At 50.5% G+C, this 21,612-nt stretch overlaps 3 protein-coding genes across 4 annotated transcripts; all 3 read left to right on the top strand.

Annotated features, from left to right (window-relative positions):
• The first annotated feature begins 1,616 nt into the window (after positions 1-1,616).
• On the top strand, positions 1,617-2,335 carry LOC100832828. Its single transcript, XM_003560900.4, has one exon. It carries the CDS (start codon positions 1,845-1,847, stop codon positions 2,121-2,123), a length of 279 nt encoding a protein of 92 aa, XP_003560948.1. The 5' UTR covers positions 1,617-1,844; the 3' UTR covers positions 2,124-2,335.
• An 8,806-nt stretch (positions 2,336-11,141) lies between these two features.
• Positions 11,142-14,608, top strand: LOC100832208 (protein trichome birefringence-like 1). 2 transcript variants are annotated; one of them, XM_024457540.1, is made up of 5 exons: positions 11,142-12,922; positions 13,023-13,215; positions 13,311-13,504; positions 13,635-13,793; positions 13,859-14,608. In XM_024457540.1, exons 1-5 carry the CDS (start codon positions 11,322-11,324, stop codon positions 14,232-14,234), a joined length of 2,523 nt encoding a protein of 840 aa, XP_024313308.1. In that variant the 5' UTR covers positions 11,142-11,321; the 3' UTR covers positions 14,235-14,608. The 2 variants fall into 2 exon arrangements, with proteins under 2 accessions (XP_024313308.1, XP_003560946.2); XM_003560898.4 differs by having other exon boundaries at positions 11,147-12,922; positions 13,892-14,608.
• A 4,656-nt stretch (positions 14,609-19,264) lies between these two features.
• LOC104581615 lies at positions 19,265-21,382 on the top strand. The gene is made up of 3 exons (XM_010229573.3): positions 19,265-19,618; positions 19,749-19,819; positions 20,414-21,382. Exons 1-3 carry the CDS (start codon positions 19,370-19,372, stop codon positions 20,886-20,888), a joined length of 795 nt encoding a protein of 264 aa, XP_010227875.1. The 5' UTR covers positions 19,265-19,369; the 3' UTR covers positions 20,889-21,382.
• Positions 21,383-21,612: the final 230 nt, after the last annotated feature.

Here is a 21,612-nt window from a genome sequence, read left to right as displayed (position 1 = left end):
GTCCTCCAGCTGCTCCCGTAGGTACGGGTCATCTAGCATTTCGGCAATCCTGCCACGTGGAGCTCCTTCACCTTCCACATTAGCCTCCTCATCGACCATTATTTCCTCATCAGAATCATTCGCCAGATCATACTGCAGGCCATGATCATCTTCGCTGCCGCTACCGACATCAACCGCATCCTTCCCGTGACAAGTCCAGCGTGAATAACCTTCCACAAAACCCGATGCCAGCACGTACATCTGAACATATTCAGGCTTCATTATGGATGTGTTTTCAAATTTGCGACATGGACAACACATCATCACAAGACCTTTTCTTTCCATATCACCTTTGGCGACTTCAAAAAAGACCATCCATTCGGTTATCCAACGAGCATTGATTCTTTCCGTGGCGTACATCCAAGAACGATCCTTCGATCTACAACACAATTCACAAGAAAAACACAAAGCAAAATAGTAAGTCTAATAATTAACCAGGGGATTAAGGGGTTAATTAACTAAAAATTTGAAATTTGAAGCTAGCTAGGGAGTTTGAAATTGGGGACATTCGGGGAGAAATTGGAGGCCGGAAAGAAAGATCAGGAGGGAGAGAGAGCTCGCAAGGGAGAGAGAAGCTCAGGGTGACGACGAGGAGGGCGCAAGTTGGCCGGCGGCCAGAGCTAAAAAAATGGAGCTTCATCGGCGTTGGCGGCCGGATTTAGCTAGCTAGAGGCCGGAGAGAGAGAGAGAGAGAGATTGGGGTGGGGAAACAGAGGAGAGAGAGGAGAGAGCTCGCGAGCCCGGAATTGATGGGGGGCGGCGGCCGGCGGCCGAGCTAGCCAAAAAATGGCCGCTGCCGGCTGGGGGAGCTCGAGAAGCTAGATTGAAGAGAAGAGATGGGGCCGGGGGAGAGAGGAAGTAGGGGAGAGGACCTGCTGCTGGGCGCCGCCGTCATGGATTTTGGCCAGGGCTTCACCGGCGCCGGAGGGGAAAGTGGCCGTAGCTGGTCAGCGAAGACGCGCAGCGCGACCAGCTGCAGCTCTGTTCGATCTATTTAAATCGCGACAACATCGGTGTCGGTCGGGAAATAGGCGACCGCTAGTGATGATCAGCCGGATATCTCTAACGGTCGCTCGCGGGCGACCGAGGGTGATGTGCCAAACATCAGTGGCGGGCGCGCTCGGGCGACTGTTAGTGATGAGTTGTACATCATTAACGGTCGTCCGAACGCGCGCGCTAGTGATACGCGCGGACACATCACTAACGGTCGCCCAGGCAGCGACCGTCACTGATGATGTTCGCGAGGAATGATGGGACATCAGTGGCCGTCGCCGCGCACGACCGTCACTGATGTTTGGCTGGCCGGAGATGGGCAGACCCCCGTCTGTTCTTCAGTGGCGGTCGGGACCGCGACCGACAGTGATGGTGTTCATCACTTACGGTCGCTCAGGACCCGTTACTGATAGCCGTGAGATATATACTGTTTTGTAGTAGTGCATGCACGCCAACCTCAAAAATCATTTCCGGATCAGATATCTGGACTAGCTTCAGCTCAAGTGGCACTCTCCATATATGACAGAGTACTCGACGAGCCAACGAAGGCTGGCTAAGGTTCAGATGTGGAAACAAAACGCGTGCAGGCTTGCACCTCCTTCACCGCTTGCGTACAAGGCTCACACAACCGGAAGCCACTCAAAGCAAGCTTCATACACATGGCAGCTCTAGCTAGCTATATAAACGAGTAACAACCCATCAAGAACTCAATCGATTATAACTTTATAATTAAGCTGCACACATGTTCGCTAGTCTCGTCAGTGAGTGATCACAAACATCAAACAATTGGGCTAATTGGTTAGTTCTTGCCAATGGGCAACGTTCACGTGGAGGCGGCGGCGGCTGCGATCTCGCCGGAGCTGGGCGACGCGCTGGCCAAGGTGGCCGTGTTCGCGCTTGTCCAGGGGCTGGTCTACCTCATCCTGCGGAACTCGTCGGACGTCTTCTCCACGGCTAAGGGGAAGAAGAGGTCGCTCAGCTTCCGACCCATGCGGAGCATGAGCGTCCGCGGCGTTCTGGCCGCGTTCTCTGATGTCCCCGTCGGCGTTCCCGACGTCGTCGATGGCGGTGCTGCTGACCGTGCAGACTAGTTGAAGTGCTTCATGTTGAGCTGATATGTATACGAGTACGTAGTGGATTCTCTGAGTTATGGTTAATTAGTTAATTAGTATTTCCCTGCGAAAGAAAATAGTTAATTAGTAGGGATTCTGGTAAAAAGATTGTATGATACCCAGAAAGGTTGTGTTTGTACATATGGTAGATTTAACTGAATTGGTTGGCTTGATTATTGTTTTTTTCTTAACGAATTCTGTCTCGTTTCTGTTTGCCGAGATTGGATGTTGCTTCGTGCTCGTGTGTTCATGGTCATAATGTATTGTGTAAAAGGCAGCGCAATCAGTGTTGTCTCGCACTAGATGATGCCAACAAGAGTGACAACCTTTGGTGTGTTTTGGTTCAGGCCCACCAAACCAAGTGGAACTTTCCCATACAGCTTTATAGAAGCCGCCTTAATTTTGATGTTCCAAATTGCTCGCAACGTGCATTGATTCGTAGTCTTCTTTGGCCCGTCAGCGTCCACTGATATGCAAACGCTATATATGCTCAACAGAAGAAAAAAGATCCTCTAAAAAACAGAAGAAAAAAGAACTCGTTTAGTTAGAAAAACGAAATCACGAGTGTGTTTACCCCACTTTTTCCAAGTTGGTCTAAATCGGAGGAAATTGCATGGCGGGTCCTTAAACTTGGCAGGTATATTTAGTTTCATCCATTAACTTGCAAACTTGAAAAACGAGATCTTAAACTTGACACGCCGATTCATTTTAGTCCAAATCGACGAATTCAGGCTAAATTCGGCCATGATGGCGGCTAATGTGGACATGGTTGGCTCGGACGGGTTCTTTTCGCGAAATTTTGGACGATGAAATCTTCCATTTTAACCCTTTGGAAGAGTTCGGTCTCGAATCCGTGATCTAGCTCTCGCTTGGAGGAGGTGACAACTGTGATATTTTCACAAAATACTCTTCCTCATCCTCTGACTATCCTCCCTGTGGCCACGATATGCTCTCATCCTCTAGGGCCAAGACATGATAGAATCGCTCCCTCGCTGGTGAACCCACTTCGGCCCTACATCGACGACGTTCTCGTGATCGGTGGCGGCCAAGGGAACGGGGGAGGCAATGGGGGCGGTGGTGTTGACTACTATACGACGAAGCAGCTGGCGGCGCTTTTGAACCATCGGTTCAAGACTTCGAAGGATTTGGTTTTGTGGACCGGGTCGAGACCTAACTCTTCATGGGTTTAAACGGAATACTCCATCGCCTGAAAATTTGCAAAAAGAACCCCTTATGCCAGCCATGTCTACGTTAATCATGAATACGTTGATTTGGACTAAAATAAACCAATTTGCCAAGTTTAAGGTCAAGTTTTTAAAGTTTGCAAGTTAATGGATGAAACTGAACATACCTGCCAAGTTTGAGTATCTGGCATGCAATTTCCTCTCTAAATCGCTTGCAAATGTGCAATCAAACACACACGGACATAGGTCATATCGAAACACCCACCACCGACGATCGAGTGTCATATCGAAAACAATTAAGCATATATTTAGTCTGCATGTCACGAAAAAGTAATCGTCTGGGCGGCGCCTCCTTCATCTCTCGCCTCTTGCTAGGGCGGCGCCCTACCCGCAGCGCAGCTCTGTCCCCGCGGACGCGTCCTCGCGCTACGGTGGTCGCCGGATGGCAGCCGCTGGCCCCCTGCGCCTTCGCCGCTGCTCGGTGGTGCGTTCCCCTGCGCGCAAGATGGCGACCCCGGGTGGCCCGCCTTCCTCGGGCTGCAGGGATGCGCTAGTGCCGCGCGGCCCCTCTCCTCCACCGCCGACCACCGCCATGCCTCCCTCGACGGCTGCCACGGACGTCAACGACCTCGGCATCTCCCTCACCTCGCTCTCTCTGCAGGTTACGCCGTCCCCGCCGCCCCCCCTCCTTGCTCAGACACACCTTCCAGAGCCGGCGCCCAGCGACCTCGCTCAGGTGCATGTCCCCAACGCCTTGGAGACGTCGGGCCCGATGTCTGGCCCGCCGCCGTCGCCGTCGCTGCCATCATCGCCCCGCGTGGAGGATTTCATCGCGGCCATATGCACGGACGTGCCGGCGCCGGTTCTTGCGACTCCGGCGACGGCTGTGCAGATTGTCTCCCCGACGCCTGCTGTGCTCCCTCCGACCACGGTCCACCGCAGAGCCAGGCTTGCCGCCCGCCCGTTGTCTGGCATCTCTTCAACGCTGGCGGCCCAGACGCTGGTGGCACGTCGGCTCGGCTCTCTTCCGCCGGCGGCGCCTTTCGATGACGAGGCACAGGAGGCCTACGTCAAGCTCTTCAAGGAGCCGCTGTCGGAGCAAGCGATTGCTGCCATCGAGAGCCTCGTTGCGGAGGCTAGGAGGTGCAAGAAGACCCCCCGGGCTGCGGGCATTGGCTGGGGGATGGGACGTGGTGCTGACCGCGGGCGTGGCATCGCCGTCAACTAGATGCTTCACAGAATCAAGATGTCGCGGCGACTCCGGCTGCTGGTTTGGTCGGGCTGCGCCCCGGGTAGATGTCATCGCGTTTTCAGAACTTGTCGTTTACTTTCAGAACTTGCTGTTATGTGGTCGTCGTCTTCGTGTGTGTTCGGTCGGAACTTCTGTCATCGAACTACATGTTGCTGTCATCGTGCCTTCCTTTTTGCGCCCTTTGTGTCGCTAATGTTCTCCCCTCGCCGTCTTGCCTTGGTGTGGTTCCCTCTTTGCCTATAATGGCGACAACGGTTCCTCCCCCATCCTCGGCGGGTGGATCTTTGCGGTTGTTGTGCTGGAATGTGCGCGGGTTGAACAACCTGGTTCGCTGCGCGGCGGTCCGTGCTCTGGTGGCCAACGCTCGCGCCTCTATCGTCTGCCTGCAGGAGACAAAGCTCCAGCCGTTTCTAGGATGGACGTGATCAACATCTTGGGCGATGACTTTGTTGACGATTTTGATTTCCTGCCTGCGGATGGCACCCGCGGTGGCATCCTGCTGGCGGCGTCGCAACGCCTCTTCTCGCTTAGTAATTTCTCTTGCACCACGAACACGATCTCCGCGACGGTCACTTGGCGGGCAGATGGCTCCTCTTGGAACCTCTCGGGTGTTTACGGCCCACAAGGTGAGGGACAGAAAGTTGCCTTCATTCAGGAACTCCGAGACTTGGCAACAACGCAGGGGCGAGGTGGCTCGCCATTGGTCACTTCAGTCTCTTCTACAGGGCTACGGATAAGAACAATCTTCTCCTTAACCGGCGGCTCATGGCGCGTTTTAAGCGTGCCCTTGATTCCATGGCGCTCAGGGAGCTCCCTCTCTTGGGGAGAAGACTCACCTGGTCCAACGAACAAGGCGTGCCGACCCTTACCAGGATCGACCGTGCCTTTTGCTCTGGGGACTGGGATCTCCTCTTCCCTTCGGCTACCCTTCAGGCCCTTCCCGCGGCGGTCTCGGATCACGCGCCCCTCCTAATGCTTGGTGCCGAATTCTTTCCCAAACCGCAGGCTTTCCGCTTCGAAGCCTTCTGGACGCGCATGAAGGGTTTCATGGATGTGGTGTGCGCGGCCTGGGACGCCCCCGTCTCCTCCCCCGACAAGGCCCGTTGCCTCCATGTCAAACTTCCTCGCACGGCCATAGCCCTCTCGTCTTGGCACAGATCCAACTTCGCCGACATGCGCCTGCCGATCGCCGTTGCCTTGGAGGTTGTGGGACAACTGGACGTGGCCCAGGAGTCCCGCGCCCTCTCCCCTGCGGAATGGCGCCTCCATGCTTCGATGAAGCGCAAGTACGCGGGCCTTGCGATCATTGCAAAGATTAAGATCGGGCAGCGTGCTCGCTCGTCCACCACTAAGCTCGGGGATGCCAACACTCGGTTCTTCCACATCAGGGCCAACGGGCGGAGAAGGAAGAACTTCATCCAGACGCTGTTGTCGGGGGCTGGGCTCGCCGTCACCCATGAGGAGAAGGAGTGGGTCATCCGCGACCATTTTTCTTCCTTCCTGGGCACCGCCTCCGCTCGCTCCTCCTGCCTCAACTGGGAGGAACTCGGCTATGCTAGGAGGGATCTCTCATGCCTAGAGGCTCCTTTCACGATGGACGAGATCAAAGCTGCCGTTTTCCGCCTCCCGACGGAGAAGGCGCCGGGCCCGAACGGATTCACCGGTAGGTTCTTCCGGGCGTGCTGGGATATTATCAAAGCCGATCTTCATGGAGCCATTGCCTTCCTCTCGGGTGCCGGCAGCTGTGTGTCCCCTCTCGTGAACTCGGCAAATATCGTGCTCCTTCCTGAAAAAGGAGATGCCCTGTCCATTCGCGACTACCGCCCTATTAGCCTCATCCATAGTATCGCGAAAATCTTCTCCAAGCTGATGGCCCTTCGCCTTGCGCCCATACTCCCGGACATCGTCTCCGTCAACCAGTCTGCGTTTGTCAAGAAGCGATGCATCCACGATAACTTTGTGCTTGTGCAAGGGATTATCCGAGATCTGCACAGAAGGAAGGAAAAGGGTGCTTTCTGAAGCTCGACATTTCCAAAGCTTTTGACTCCATCTCTTGGCCCTATCTTCTGGAGGTTCTTTCGGCGATCGACTTCAGGCCAAGATGGCGGCAATGGGTTTGCTCGCTGCTTTCCTCGGCTTCCTCCAAGGTGCTCCTCAACGGGGTGTCGGCCTCGCGGATCAAGCACGCGAGGGGCCTTCGGCAAGGCGACCCGCTCTCCCCAATGCTGTTCATCATTGCGACAGATCCTCTGCACCACTTGCTCCGACGAGCAGAAGACTGCGGTGTGCTGCGGCCTCTCCATGGTGCTACTGCGCGTGTGCGTGTATCCCTCTACGCGAATGACACGGGTATCTTTGCTAGACCACTAGCGGAGGAGCTCACAATTATTAATCGGTTGTTGGGTGTCTTCGGTGACGCCTCCGGCCTCTGCACCAATCTGGAGAAATCCGAGGTCTTCTTGGTCGGGTGCGATGACACCGAAGCCGTCGCCGCACTTGTTGCCTTTCCGGCTAAACAGGACTCTTTCCCTTGCTCCTACCTAGGTCTTCCCTTTCCCTGACGAGACTCAAAGGCGCTGCTTTCCAACCTCTGATCGACAAGGTCGGTGCGAGTCTGGCGGGCTGGAAGGGCGTCCATTTCACTCGGGCGGGGAGAATCACCCTTGCCAAGTCCGTCCTCCCCGCGTGGGTCCTCAAAAGAATTAACAAGCTCATGCGCGTGTTTATCTGGACGCAAAACCGGGGGCCGGACCAGGCAGATTCCTCCATCTCGCTAGTGAACTGGAGCACGGTTTGCCGGCCGAAGCCCCTCGGAGGCCCAGGAATGCCGGACCTGTGCCGTTTTGGGAGGGCCCTCCGGCTGCGCTGGCTTTGGTTCAACTGGACCGACAGGGCCAGACCTTGGGTAGGCTTACCTACCCCTTGCGACGCGTCTGATCGGGCGCTCTTCAGGACGGCGACGAAGATCACCTTGGGGAACGGCGACACGGCGCAATTCTGGCATGATGCCTGGCTGCCGGATGGGTCCTCGCCGGCCCAACGTTGGCCGAGGCTTCTGGCTATTTCTACTAGGAAGCAGCGCATGGTGCAGAAGGAGCTCACTTCACATAATTGGGTGCGTTCCCTTCTGAAGATTGACACCGCGGAGCAGATGGCGGATTTCGTGGAACTTTGGACATGCATTTGCGACGTCCAGCTTTCTACTCGGGCTGACGCCATTGCCTGGCGATGGTCGACGTCGGGGACCTACTCGGCAGCCTCGGCCCAGAAAGCGCAATTCAACGGGTAACAACCTCCCTTCTCTTCTGACAAGCTCTGGACAGCGCAGGCGGAGCCCAAGTGCAAATTCTTCGCTTGGACGGTGCTTCATGGCAAGATCCTGACCGCTGATAACTTGGCGATTCGCCAATGGACGCACAACCCGATTTGCCAACTTTGCAGGATCTACCCTGAAACGATCATCCACATCTGCGGAGAATGCTGCTTCACCAGAGAAGTCTGGTCCCACATTCAGGGCTAGGCGACGGACCCCACGACGTCCCTGCCGGATTCCGGGTCCGTCAATGACCTTTGGGAGGGGCTGACTGAGGGGCGCCCAAAGCGTGCAAAGAGGATGCTCAGCGGCTTGCTCATCTACACTTGATGGGGGATTTGGAAGGAGCGGAATCGCCGCACCTTCAGAGGCGTGGCAACGTTGGCTTTGCAGGTGGCGTTCCTCATGTGGGAGGAGTACCAGGGTCGTGTTAGGGCGTGTTCACTAGACCCGGGAGGATAGGCTTCCTCTCTCGCTGTTTTTTCTTTTCTTTGCTTCCCCCCTCCTTCCTGGGAATCACTCTCCGATTCCCATCCTGTACAATGCTACCCCTTTAATCGAATGACGGATATCTTTTCCTAAAAAAAAAGAAAAAGTAATCGTCTGGACATTGTGCCAATGCCAAATTACGAACGGAGGAAAGCACAATATTACTGAATTCTAATCTGGGAACAGGATAGAGAGCTCGCGGCCCTTTCTATTTTATCTTAGATTCTCCGTCTTTTCTTGGATATAGTGGAGGAAGGGAGGGAGGGGGAATCAGCACTTTAAAGCCATCGGCAAGCTTTGCCTGAAGCAATGCGGTGGTGCAACGGGGCCTCGAGGAGGCAAGCATACATGATCACATGAGCTCATAGCCGGTAGCCCACGCATAGGCCGGCCGGCCGGCCTGCTTTGTTTTTGATCACTTCGCTCACCCCTGCTTTACCACCCTTTACAATGCTATCGCACTTGCAAAGCGACTCACCGTTAAAGCGCTTACACGCTCCTTTGTTTGCTTCGATCCTACTCCACGTACTGATATCTTTTTGGTTCTCTTGTTTCTAGAGATCACTGAACCATTTCTTCCGGCTGGAATTACGGCTCGATCAATTACGACCAGTTTGTACACAAAGCTGCCACAGATCGATGGTAAATTGAAGCGGTTTTGCCAATGGGTTCATGCAGAAATTTGACGAGATAGAACAAAATTATAACAATGTGATGGCACATAGCCACCAAACAAATAAGAATTGGACACCTGTATGAGGAGGTTGGATCTAATATTTGGAAAGGAACCCGGCCCAAGGCCACAACGGAACATTATATAACCATATGCATGCCAGACATAACAATCTTTCATCTTTATGATAGTAACACGCACACATGCATGCATGGGTCCTCACTAGGAAGACGATGGCTGGCCAGCTAGTTCGCTAGCGAGCTGAATTGTTTGTGTTTGTGCGGTGCATGTCACGTTGGAAAGAATGCTCTAGGACTCTAGGTTTCCCACTTATTGTATGCCAAAAAGAGTGGTCATACTTGATAATTATGTCTCCTTAGATCCTAATCTCATGCTCAGACATTAATTGATTAGTTTTATAAGCATCGACCCTCCGATACCTAGCATCTTGTCGCTGTTTTAGTTAGGATCCGAGGGAGTATTATCTAGCACTCCTTCCAATGCTAAATTCTCTTATCGTTGTTTTAGTTCAAATAGGATCCGAGGGAGTATTTCAGTACTATCATCTATTTATGGCTAAATGTCAGGTGAAAACCATACCCGTCGTGCAAATTCTGCAAATTCCATAAAAATCATATTTGTAAATTTCAAAAATATTCTACAAAAATACCATCTGTACAAACATGCAAAACCATCTACTCCATATATGTACTCCCTCCTATCCATAATAAGTGTCACAAAGTTAGCACAACTTTGTACTAAGTTAATACTCCCTCTGATTCTAAATTCTTGACTCAAATTTGCCTAAATATGGATGTATCTATTCTTAAAAAGCGTCTAGATACATGTAATATTTCGACAACAATTTAGGATCAGAAGAAGTACAAAATTTGAGAAACTTATTATGGATCGGAGGAATTACTGTTAACTGGCCTATTGGGGAATGAGAATGAGAGTTGGAAGAATAAGGTTTATTGGAGTAGACATGTGAAACCAATTTGTACTCTCCATTATTTGTTTAGTACATGTGCTAAAAATACATGTGAGATTTAACAAGTGTATTCCCGTATCTAGAACATCTGAATGTAAGTAAGTTCTTACCTGATGCAACTATCAAATCGTTCTCACTGGCATCGTTCGGGACACCGGGTGTTCAGAGGAATTTTGGAGGCATTAACACTTTCAAATGGGAGTGCACGTTTTCTAAAGTCACAAAATCCCTACGAAACCTTATGCAATTTTATAGCAAGAATGTTTTTTTTACTTGAAACAGTTTAGTTCTGACCCGAATGGAGAAAAGATCGTCTGAAACCGGTGCTTAACGTACACCTTCCGAGAGTTAAAGTGATTTTGCTAATCTGTGAAGGAATGCCTTAAATGAAAACTCATCTAATGCAAAAGGGGAAAAGGCGCTGTAGTAGTGCTAGCTTTTGGAGTAGTCGGACACTTGTTTGGCGATTTAAGGAAACGCCACTGTGTACGTATGTCACCTGCTAACTTTTGGCAAATAGATCGGCCGGACTGTATTTACGTGCGCTTAATTAAGGCAGACGCGACCAGGATTTGAACAATGATGTGTGCTACTGATGATGTTTTACTGGAGTACTAATGATGTTTCATCGCCACTCACTCACTCTTAATCAATCGGTTTGGTTATCGCCATCATCGTCGGCACAGAGCACGCGCACGGCGCACGACGGCTTTGCAACGTGGACGCGGTTTCCGCAGTGCGTTGTTCCGTGCTTCGGTTCCCGGAATTTTAGGTTCAAGCCTGCAGGCCCCGGACCGGGCCGGCACGACGAGTTGACGATGAGCACCTGAATCATTTGATCAAGCACCATATGATCGTAAACAAGATGAATGCATACTCGACCGATAATTTGTAGTAGTACTATACTGTTTTTATTCTATGAACTACTGCACGGCAGAAAATATAAATACAGTATAAATCTAGCACTTCGCTACACTTCCTAAACACCATGTAAAAGGCAGGTTACTATAAAGACGCTAACAAAATCTAAACAGATTAGGGATTCCGTTAGTAAATTCTAAAGCCACCCACCCGCGTACCCAATATACAACCGCCCCTCTCTTCCCCCCTCAACCTCTACTGCCCCCGAAAGGGAGCTTCCTCAAATCTTGCTCTCACCATCTCCTTCTCCTCCATCCACAGTGTCACTATCGTTTGCAGACCACCTCCACTCGGACCGCTTCCCGGAGTCCACAAACTTGCTGAACTCCAGCCCAGCGCCCGCGGCCGCGCGGGATGAAGGGCTTGTGGAAGCAGAGCGGCCTGGCGGCGATGGCGTGCGCCGACTTCGGCCACCTCAACCCGCTGGGCCGCTCGCGGCGCCGCGCGAGGCTCGTGGTGTACGGATTCGCGGTGGCCTTCGCCGCGTTGACGGCCTACATCGCCTTCTCCTCGGCCCCCGCCGGCGCCGTCGCCCGCGGGGGAGACTCGTGGTTCGGCGGGGTCTACGCTTCCACGGCGCCTTACCGCTCGCAGATTTCGACCTTCTTCTCGTCCATCTACCCCAAGAACTCCTCTTCCCCCTCGCCGGAGCCCCGTGGTGGCCCGGCCAGCGGATCGAGCAGCGAGGTGAGTCGTGATGGGGATAGTAGTACGGTAGTGGGGAGCAGAGTAGGAAGCCGTAGTTCAGCTACAGATGAGTCTACTGAGCAGTTAGGAAGCGGTGGCGTTGCGCCAAGCAGCAATGCCGGTGGCGTGAGTGCACCGTCGGCTGGAAATTCAGCCGGAACTGGCACCGCAGCTGGGCAGAGCGGCGGGGAAGCTCCGGCGAGTAATTCTGCCGCAAGTGGCGGTGCGCCGATTAGTGCGGCAGATCAGAACAAAGAAAACAGTGTACATAGTTCTAGTAGTCAGGCAGGGGGAATTGGTGGATCCCCAACCAGTAGTCCTGCCATAGACAGAACCGTGGCGAAGGACGACGAGAAGAGTGATGGATCCAGAAAGCAGCCCGGGAGCAGAGCTCCGACCAATAATGGTGCTGCCGGTAGTGGCAGCATGGTGAAGGCCGACGCCAAGGATGTAGTTGAGGTCTCCAGCAATAGTTCTGCAATTGGGTCTGATAACCAATCAGTGACTGGAAGCAGAGCTCCGAGCGGTGGTTCTGCTGCTGGAAACAACACTACAGCAAAGGCTGATGGAAAAGGTGTAGTTGGCGCAGCGAGCAATGGTTCTGCAGAGAGTGGAACAGTTGCAAAGGCTGATCTGAACAATGAGGCTGATGCTCTGCCAGGGAGTGGGAACGGAGATGCATCCCATAAATCATCAGCCAGTTCTGTTCCAGCAAAGAACAATACAAAAGATGATGGCGTTGAGCACAACAAAGTGAGTAGGGATGTTGCTTCAACTAGTAACCAGAGTGGCAGTCCGGCGATGCCCGGGGAGAAAGAAGGTGGATCGTTAAGCAAGAACAAGACCCTTGTAGCATCACCAATTTTGAGAAAACAGAACGAGACTAGTGAAGCTTCTTCTGGTGGAAGTGGCAGTATGGCAAATAAGAAGGAAACAGCTCCCCTGGGTAGTGCAGGTTCATTGAAGGATAATCCATCTCAATCAACCGCCTCAAAAGCTGCAAACCACAGCGAAGTTCTGGTCAAAGGGAATGGGTCATCAACTAAACAAGCTGGTGGCTCCAGTGTCAATAAGAAGGTTGACTGGATAAAGGAGATGGCCGGTTGTGATATGTTCCATGGGAGTTGGGTACAGGACAACTCATACCCTCTCTACCCCGGCGGATCGTGTCCTCATATTGATGAACCCTTTGACTGCCATCTCAATGGCCGGCCAGATCGAGGTTACCAGAAGCTCCGGTGGCAGCCCAGTGGATGCAGCATCCCAAGGTGAGGAAAGATTATTAGAATAGCTTAATAAAAAGTGTCTGTGAATTCCTTTCATGTTTGGAGTGTAACATGCGCTGAATTCTTTTATTTGTTATACTAGATTGAATCCAACTGATATGTTGGAGCGGCTGAGGGGGAAAAGACTAGTGTTTGTTGGAGATTCACTGAATAGGAACATGTGGGAATCCCTAGTTTGTATCTTGAGGCATTCAGTCAGGGACAAGAGGAAGGTTTTTGAGGCGTCTGGCAGGCGTGAATTTAAGACCGAGGGTTCATACTCTTTTCTGTTCACGGTATATACGTCCTCCAATTTGAATCGGCCCTTCATTTTTGTATATGCTTTGCACCCATTTCAGTAATTAGAATATTTCTTTTGTTGAATCTTCAGGATTATAACTGCAGCGTGGAGTTCTTCCGCTCCCCTTTCCTAGTCCAAGAATGGGAGATGCGAGTCAGCAATGGAAATAAAAAAGAGACTCTCAGGCTTGACATTGTCGAGCAATCATCGCCAAAGTACAAGGATGCGGATTTTATCATTTTCAATACTGGACATTGGTGGACACATGAGAAAACTGCTCTAGGGTAACTTAATCCTAGTTTTGTACTGCTCTCTTTCTGGACAATCATTTACATTCCTTCTTATTGCTTAAGCACTGACGATACATTCCAATTGCCTGAACACTGAAGATATGCCAATGCTCATGTGCCACAGGAAAGACTATTACCAGGAAGGTAATCACATATATAGCGAATTAAATGTCGTGGATGCCTTTCGTAAAGCTCTTGTCACCTGGTCCAAGTGGATTGATGCCAATGTGAATCCCAAGAAAACCACAGTGATGTTCAGAGGCTACTCTGCATCTCATTTCAGGTGTGTATTGACTCTTTTTTTGTGAATTACTACATGCTATGTTTGATGTGACTAGCCCTTGACAGATACAATATATTGCTGTGCATCTCCATATGCAGTGGAGGGCAATGGAATTCAGGTGGGAGTTGTGACAAGGAGACCGAGCCAATAAAAAATGAACAATACCTTTCAACCTACCCACCAAAGATGAGCATTTTGGAGGATGTAATCCACAAGATGAAAACTCCAGTTGTTTACTTGAACATAACAAGATTGACTGACTATAGGAAAGATGCACACCCTTCAATCTATCGCAAGCAACACCTTACTGAGGAGGAGCGGAGATCGCCTGAGAGATACCAGGACTGCAGCCACTGGTGTCTTCCTGGAGTACCGGATTCCTGGAACGAGCTGGTTTACGCTCAACTTTTGATCAGGCAGCATCAGATGCTCCAACAATAAAGGCTGGTACGGTGATCAGCATTTCTGTTGTATATGAAATGTAGTCAAGGATAATAATCATCAAGATGATCCACATAGATAGTAAAGCTGCCGGTTGGTGAGATCTCTCAATACTCATACATTCTTTGGTTAGAGGCTTCAAGGACAAGTTCATATTGTAAAGTTCATGCCAAAATGCTAATCAGAAATAAACAGTAGTATAGATAAGATGATATTAATTTATAGAAGTGCTTACGTGGTTCTAGCCGTTATCTTGTGCCTAATGTAATACACTAATACTACATGGTATATTCTTGTTGGGCGTTTTATTGGTTGGGTTAACCGCCTGAGTTGGACCATCTCACGTAAGATGGCATTTTTGTCCAATCCGAAAATGCAACGCCCTCGCATTTTGGTTGCTCATTTTTTTACCTAATGAACACTGGAGCATTGTCTTCTCTTGTACTCCCTCCGTTACTAAATAATTGTTGCTGTTTAGTGCAAAGCGACAAGTATTTAGGAACGGAGGGAGCAGTGGAGTAGTACGTAAGTACCCGCATGGGCACATATATCTGTCCTGCATGAATTTTCATGATGCGTGTTGAAAATTGGAATACACCCGCTGGAGACAGTTAGGCGCATTGGCATTTGCAGCTGCTGTTAATGAGCCTGGCCGTTTGATCCTCCGGCTTTACGAGGTTGGATACTGGTGAACGAATGGGTGAGCTTGCCGACAGTTTTTCCACTGTGATGGAATCCATGTGCGAGTCAGCAGGGAAGTGGTCCAGCTCGCACCTGTAGATTGTGAGGCACTGAGGTGAGGCCTGAAATTAAGTTGCCATGGCTCGTCGTCCGCTGTGTGGCCTGTTTGCTGGCCGCGGCAGGAGCCCATTTTTGTAGCAAACCTGCAGGTCATTTTCTGAGTTCCTAAGCTAGCAACTGTGCTCGTGTTGTCAGGTCTAACTCTTCCTTTTTGAAACCTGTGTTGTCGGTTCTGTTGGCAGCAAACTACACTTGCTTATAAACAAGAAACCACACAACATTAGGACTTCATCAATATGATCGGCATAATCTGAAGAGATGAACTAACTCTTCTGTTTTCTTACATGTCTATTCTAAGCTTGAGCATCAGACTGCGCTACAGCAGCGGAAGTAATCGACAAGTGAAGTCCAGGTCTTTTTAGGGGAACAAGTCCAGGTTCTTGGGAGTGCAAGATTACTGGGCCAGAAACTCGGAGCACAAGATATACAGCCTTCTCTGGTTTCGAAACCCATGAAGAGCCTTGTGTCTGGCCAATGTCTACTCATTCTGTCCTCTTCTCCATTTATTTTGATTTCTCGATTTCTTCACAGGTTATCTACAGAGAAGGAGAGATAGCTTCTTTTTATTGACAGGAGAGAGAACTCTCCCAGCTTGGGAGTTTTTAGGACGCACATATACGACATTTGCCACAGAAATCAGAACTAGTACTACTGCTAATTTGCATTGGTCCATTTGCACTTGTGCAGAGGAATGCAACCGTACTGCAGCTCTAGCTCCGCGGTGATCGCATTGATTGCTGGTCCTGATTTTGTAGTGCATCCAGCAGCTCCTTAACTGAAAACCATCCTGATTAAGCATTAGGCCTAGGGTCGACCCTGGCATGGAGACGCCTATATATCAGCTTAATCAGGGGCGGTCACGAAGTCCCCCACCCCATGCTAGCTAAAAGCTGGACGCTTAGACACAACATGTCGGATCCCCCTGACAAAACCCGATTGCGCTTTACATCCCTGTTGGTTTCCCGGTTCCCCCACTGCTAAATCTGACTAATCACTGCCCCCACTTGATCTGACTGTTCGTTCCCATGCACGATCCATATCTAATCAGGGCACCGGCCATTGTGTCTTGGAGCTTTCCTCTCGTCCAACCTCGTCCCTTGCCCCCCTTCTACACAGTGCAATTGCTCCTCCTTTCTTTCGTCCTTCTGATTAATAAGGCTGTTACCAGCGTCGGCGCCGGTGCCGGTGCCGAGAGGGAGGTGTGCCAAGCTCTAGGGCAACTAACGCACGATGCATATCGTAGAGCTGGTAATCCTTGTGTTGGTTCTCTCTGGCGACCACACTATAACAAGTTCAGCCTTTGGTAACAAAATTGGGTTGCGAAAGAAAGCAACTGCGTGACAAGTCTAAACAGAGGTGGGTGTCTGTCAGCATCAACACGGTCCCCGAGCTCATGTCCTCGATCTTTGTTGCCTGTACAAAAGTGAAAACAAATTGAATGGCTAAAGTAGCCACGTCTCCCCCAAAAATTGCTTTCGCCAATCATCACAAGCCACAAAATGCAAAGTTTTTCATAAAAAAGATTAAGCTAGTGATTTTACACATGTGTTTTGAATATCTACACATCTATGTTTTTTCTGATTTTTTCAGAATGTGGAAATTAGTTGTTCTTGTTTTTACCTGGGAGTAATAATTATGATTTATCGGAGACAACTATGAATTTACTATAAATTTGATCGAGCAAGGCTAGTTTGGTAGTTACATCTGTTATGTGTTAGCAAGAAATTGACTCGAATAACACCTACAAAGAAAGCCAGAATTTAAGCTGCCCTCAGACGAGAAGAGACTAGAAGTCGAGAACTAGCCGCCGTCTTGTGTCTCCAGTCTCTCTCAAAAAGCACAAACCCATCATCAAGATCACGGGTCTGCTCCTCCTCCGCCTGCTGTTTCGGTGGCGGGAGGAGGTGGGGACCACAAACTGCATTGTGACACGACAATAGAGTTAGGGTTTGGTTCCTCGTCAAGAGAGCTATGGTGGATGTGGCGACGCAATGCAGTAGAAGAATAAGGTCTTCTCAACTCCGGATCCACCTTGTTGGTGGGGTAGAGGAAGGCGAAAAATCTTCTGGTCACTGCTCTTCTAGAGTGAAATTTGGTCTATCTTTGTGTCTTGGTACTTCTCTGATCGGCGAGGCTCGACCAGCTTCAGCTAATTAGTCGCGGAGCTAGTGAGGCTAGGTCTTTGGATCTGTCTGACCAGATCCGGGGTGGTCATCCAGCCTTTACGTTGTCTTTTTTCTCCGGGACGATAGCCTATGGAATCGTTTTCTATGAAATTCATGGGAGTTGGCTTGTTTTTGTGTAATTCATCCATACATCTCTAAACATGTCCTTTGGAATAAATACATCCCGGTGATATTTGAGAGGCACAAAAATAGAAAAAAAAATACTCCTGTCGCTCCATATTAGGGTTGCAAGTGGGCTCCCACTTAAGTCCCACTTCTAGTTCAATTTTTCAATTTTAGTTCAAATTTTGAGCCAAGATTTTGAACTATCAAATACCAAATGAATTAGAAGTGGGAGGCCACTTGCATGCACGTACACAATGAAACATGTTTAGATACATGCGTATCTAAACAAAACTTCGAAGGGAGTAACAACATTCCGTTGGTAATCAAATTAAATCTACATGTTGTCTTAAGAGTATTCACAAGGGTTGACTCTTGGCTTACTAAGAGTCATTTAAAAGTCGATATGATTACCGTTGTAGACAATTCGATGGTGCACAGTAGTAAAGCGATCGACTCTTAGTCAACTCTTGGCTAAGAGTCCGACTTCTCATTAAAAAATAGTTCTCTTCTCTCCTATTTGTCTCTATGATATTCATATTCACCGATACATGCTTAGTTGAATTCTGTTGTGGTCAAAATAAATCCCTTATATGGACCGGGCCACGAATCCTACACGGGGAAGACCAAAGTCAACAATATTTAACACCGGGCAAGGTGCCTACATGACATAGCCAAGCCTATAAGGCTGCAGTGAACAAAAGTCAAGCCAAATCAACAAGTCAAGCTCATCATGCTGTGATCAAAATGGTGAAAGAGCTCGGGAGGATGAAGGAAATAGAGAAGAGGGGGCTAGAAGTAAGAGTGCGAAAGAAAAGGCATATGGTCCATGGATCATCCACCCTCTCACTTGGTGCACCATAAAGCTATGAGTCGGAATGGCTGGAAGTCTAGAGCTTGCCGTGAAACCCTGGCCTATAAATAATCTTTCCAAGGATCATGTATAATGCAGTCTTAACTTGAATAAACTCAAGGGGAGAGCCCTAAAAGCTTTGAGAGGCCAGGAGCTCTAGTCCTGAGTCCTAAGGACCGAGTGACGAGTTGCTTGTGCCTAACGAGCGAAGGAATTAGGTTAGAGTCCAGAGGGTATCCTTACCTCATTGCTCGGAAAGATTTGTTCGGCTCGAGCTCAAATTCTCGGCTCGCAATTCTCTCGCCAAGTGTGTTTGGGAAGACCTGCTCGGTCCAAAACACTCGGCTAACTATTCTCTTGTGACTCTCATAACGTAGGACTAGGTCACGTCCCTTTAGGTAGACCGAACCTTCTAAAACCATTGTTGTGTCGACAATGCGCAGGTGTACGACGACCTTCGCCATAAGACTGGCATACACACCTACTTTTATGTTCTATAAACATCATGGTTGAGGTACCCCGTGTACCAAGTGGTGTTCGACAATCACATCAATTTTTTTTTGAAATTCATGCGTTTTTACAAAAGACACTTGGTTGAATATCTTTTGGGAAATTCATGCATATGTAAGTAAGCCCATGCAAGTAAACACATCATCTGGTTGTAAACAGATACCGAGAGGCAAAATAAATAAATAAATAAATAAAAATACAGTATTCATCATCAGTAGTCAAATTAAATCGACGTGCTGGGCATCGTGGCATCCCATTTGCAAACCGGCCCCAAATCCTTATACAGCCCTCCTAGGCGTGCCATTTGCAAACCAGTTGCACCACCCAGGCCAATAGGCCATCCACCACGGATCAAACCAGATCAGGCCATGCCTGGACAAACGGTCGATCCGATCCGTCAGTCTCCGGATCCGACGGCCCTTCCGCGTCCGGAGCGCCATCGGAGGCACGTGCAGCTTTGCATGCCCAGCCAAAGCGAGACAGCAGGCAGTGCTGAAAACTGCACCGTCTACCACTATTCTATATCTATATTCACTGGTTTCCCCATAAATAAATGCAGGCATGATGAGGCATAAAAAGCAAGCCAAAACCAAAAGCCCCCCCCTTCTTTAATTTGCACCCTCCCCAAATCTCCTCCTCCGTCGCCCCTCCCCTCCCCTCCCCTCCTCTCTCTCTCGTCACCCATGAGGATCAGGAGGAGGCCTCAGCCCTCCTTCTCCCCCTCCCCTTCCCCATCCCCTTCCTTCTTGCAGCAGCAGCCCTCAGATCCGTCCACCTCCGCCGCGCCCCAAACCCCAGGGAATGCAGCACCGGCGGCGACGAACCAAGAACGCCTCGAGGGAGGGGAGGACTACGGCAAGCCGCCGCATCTGCATGCAAGCGCGGATCTCGGGCAGAAATCCGCGGTGGCGAGGCGCCTGGCATTGCCGCAGGTACGCGTGTTTCCTCTTGATTCGATCTGTTCGTGCATGCCCGTTCTTGCACCCGTGGGGCCGCGCGCGGGTGCCTAGATCTAAGCTGAATCCCCGTTGTTTCCTCTGTTCGGTTCGACTGATCTTCCAGGAGGACAATGCGGGCGGTTCCGTCGAGAGCAGGCAGGGTGCAGAACGCGGAGCTGATGAATTTCAGAGGAGGTATGGATTATTAAAGAGGTGCAAGAAAAGATACTGGTAGAGAAGATGGTGGTGCCAGCTTTTGTGAATTCTGACTTGGGGAATAGATTAATTTTCTGTTAATATCTTGCCTTCTGTGTTCTACTGTTTCATAGTGGACGATGCCTTGCCAGCGTGACCCATGGGGTGACGGATGGATCCAATTATTTTAGTGCATACGTTACCTGTCAGACAAAACGGCCCTGTAGGCATGTTCTCCCATCCATCCGCCCATAATTCCATACATAGGCGTTTCTTGTTGCCATGCCACCTTAAGTTCTTCCTGCCTTGTGTAGTTGTGTGTGCGCTAAGCTCCCTCCTGTCGTGGCGGATTTGTTTGATCTCGTCTCTAGCTGATCGATCAGTAGTCAACAGCCTGTTCGTTTGGTTGTTGTTTTCTTGTGCGATCTACTACATCTAGCCTTGGCCTCTAGTGCTCGGCTCAGGCCCAGAACCGATGCACATTGCCATGCCTCGCCACCTACCTACTTTTATCACATTTTAATCGATCGGTGTCAGTATTCTTGGTTGATTTGTGCAAGGAAATATGATGCAATTTTTTTTTTGCACTCACAGCCTGCAGGTGATGAACGGCCATCGCGGCGCAGACCGGAAGGACGACGTGACGTGGACCGGCAGCGTCAGTGGCGCCGAGCGGGCGGTGAAAGGCCGGGACGGAGGAGTACCCGTGAGGAATAATGGCACGGCGGTGGCTGTGATGTTGGCTCTGAAGGATGAAAAGAATAATGGCGGTGGTGCCGGTGCCAGTGCGGGCGGCGGGGCCAAGAAACGGCGCGGCCCGGCCGTGCTGTTGGAAGGGTCACGGTGCAGCCGCGTAAACGGCCGTGGTTGGCGCTGCAGCCAGCCGACGCTCGTCGGCTACTCGCTCTGCGAGCATCACCTCGGCAAGGGCCGGACGCGGAGCGCGTCCGCTGCCGGCGCTGGCGCCGCTGGTGGACGCGGAGGCGTGGGCCAGCTCGGCCGCACGGAGCACAGAGCGGCGATGCCAGTCGTGGCCAAGGCCGAGGAGCCGGACCTGCGGCGCTACTAGCTAGGCGCATCCAAGCGGCCTGCCAGGGCCGAAGGACTTCTTCCGCGTGCCTTTTGGGGTACATTTTCGGTGGGGAGACGTGAATTCTTGCTGCATTTTCTGTGGGGCGCTATCAATGTCGGCGGTGGCATGCAGGTGCAAGTGATTAATCAATCTGTGCGCATCATCTGCGCCCAGATTTCCGAGTATCGCGACTGTGCACACGCGCCTGTAAGAACGGTATACCATCATTGTAGATCTCGTTCCTGTGGTTGGTGCAACTTTGAGGGTAAAAGCACATACATTCTGTCCTTAACGTCCGAGGAAGATAGAGTTTGTCGAAATATATGTGTATTTCCTAACCCCTTCCATCAGATCGGTCTTTTGGTTGCGTTGGCTAGCGTATGAATCTCTTCATGCTATCAGAGCCAAGAGGTCTTGAGTTCGAAACCCGTTTTGAGGGAGCCACACGTGAGGGGGAGTGTTTAAGTATAAGTGGATTGCCTAGCCCCTTCCATCAGATCGGTCTTTTGATTGCGTTCGCTACTGTATGAAGTTCTTCATGGTATCAGAGCCAAGAGGTCTCGAGTTCGAGACCCGGTTGCTGTAATTAAAGTGCAATCCACTTTCGATCCACGTTTAGGCCTGCGGAAGCCACAAGTGAGGAGGAGTGTTTAAGTATAAGTGGATTGCCTAGCCCCTTTCATCAGATTGGTCTTTTGGTTGCGTTGGCTAGCGCATGAAA

The sequence above is a fragment of the Brachypodium distachyon genome, chromosome 1 (assembly GCF_000005505.3).
Source record: "Brachypodium distachyon strain Bd21 chromosome 1, Brachypodium_distachyon_v3.0, whole genome shotgun sequence".
Classification (NCBI taxonomy): Eukaryota; Viridiplantae; Streptophyta; class Magnoliopsida; order Poales; family Poaceae; genus Brachypodium; species Brachypodium distachyon.
Note: the sequence above shows the minus strand (reverse complement) of the source record. Positions and strands in the feature narration are given on the sequence as shown.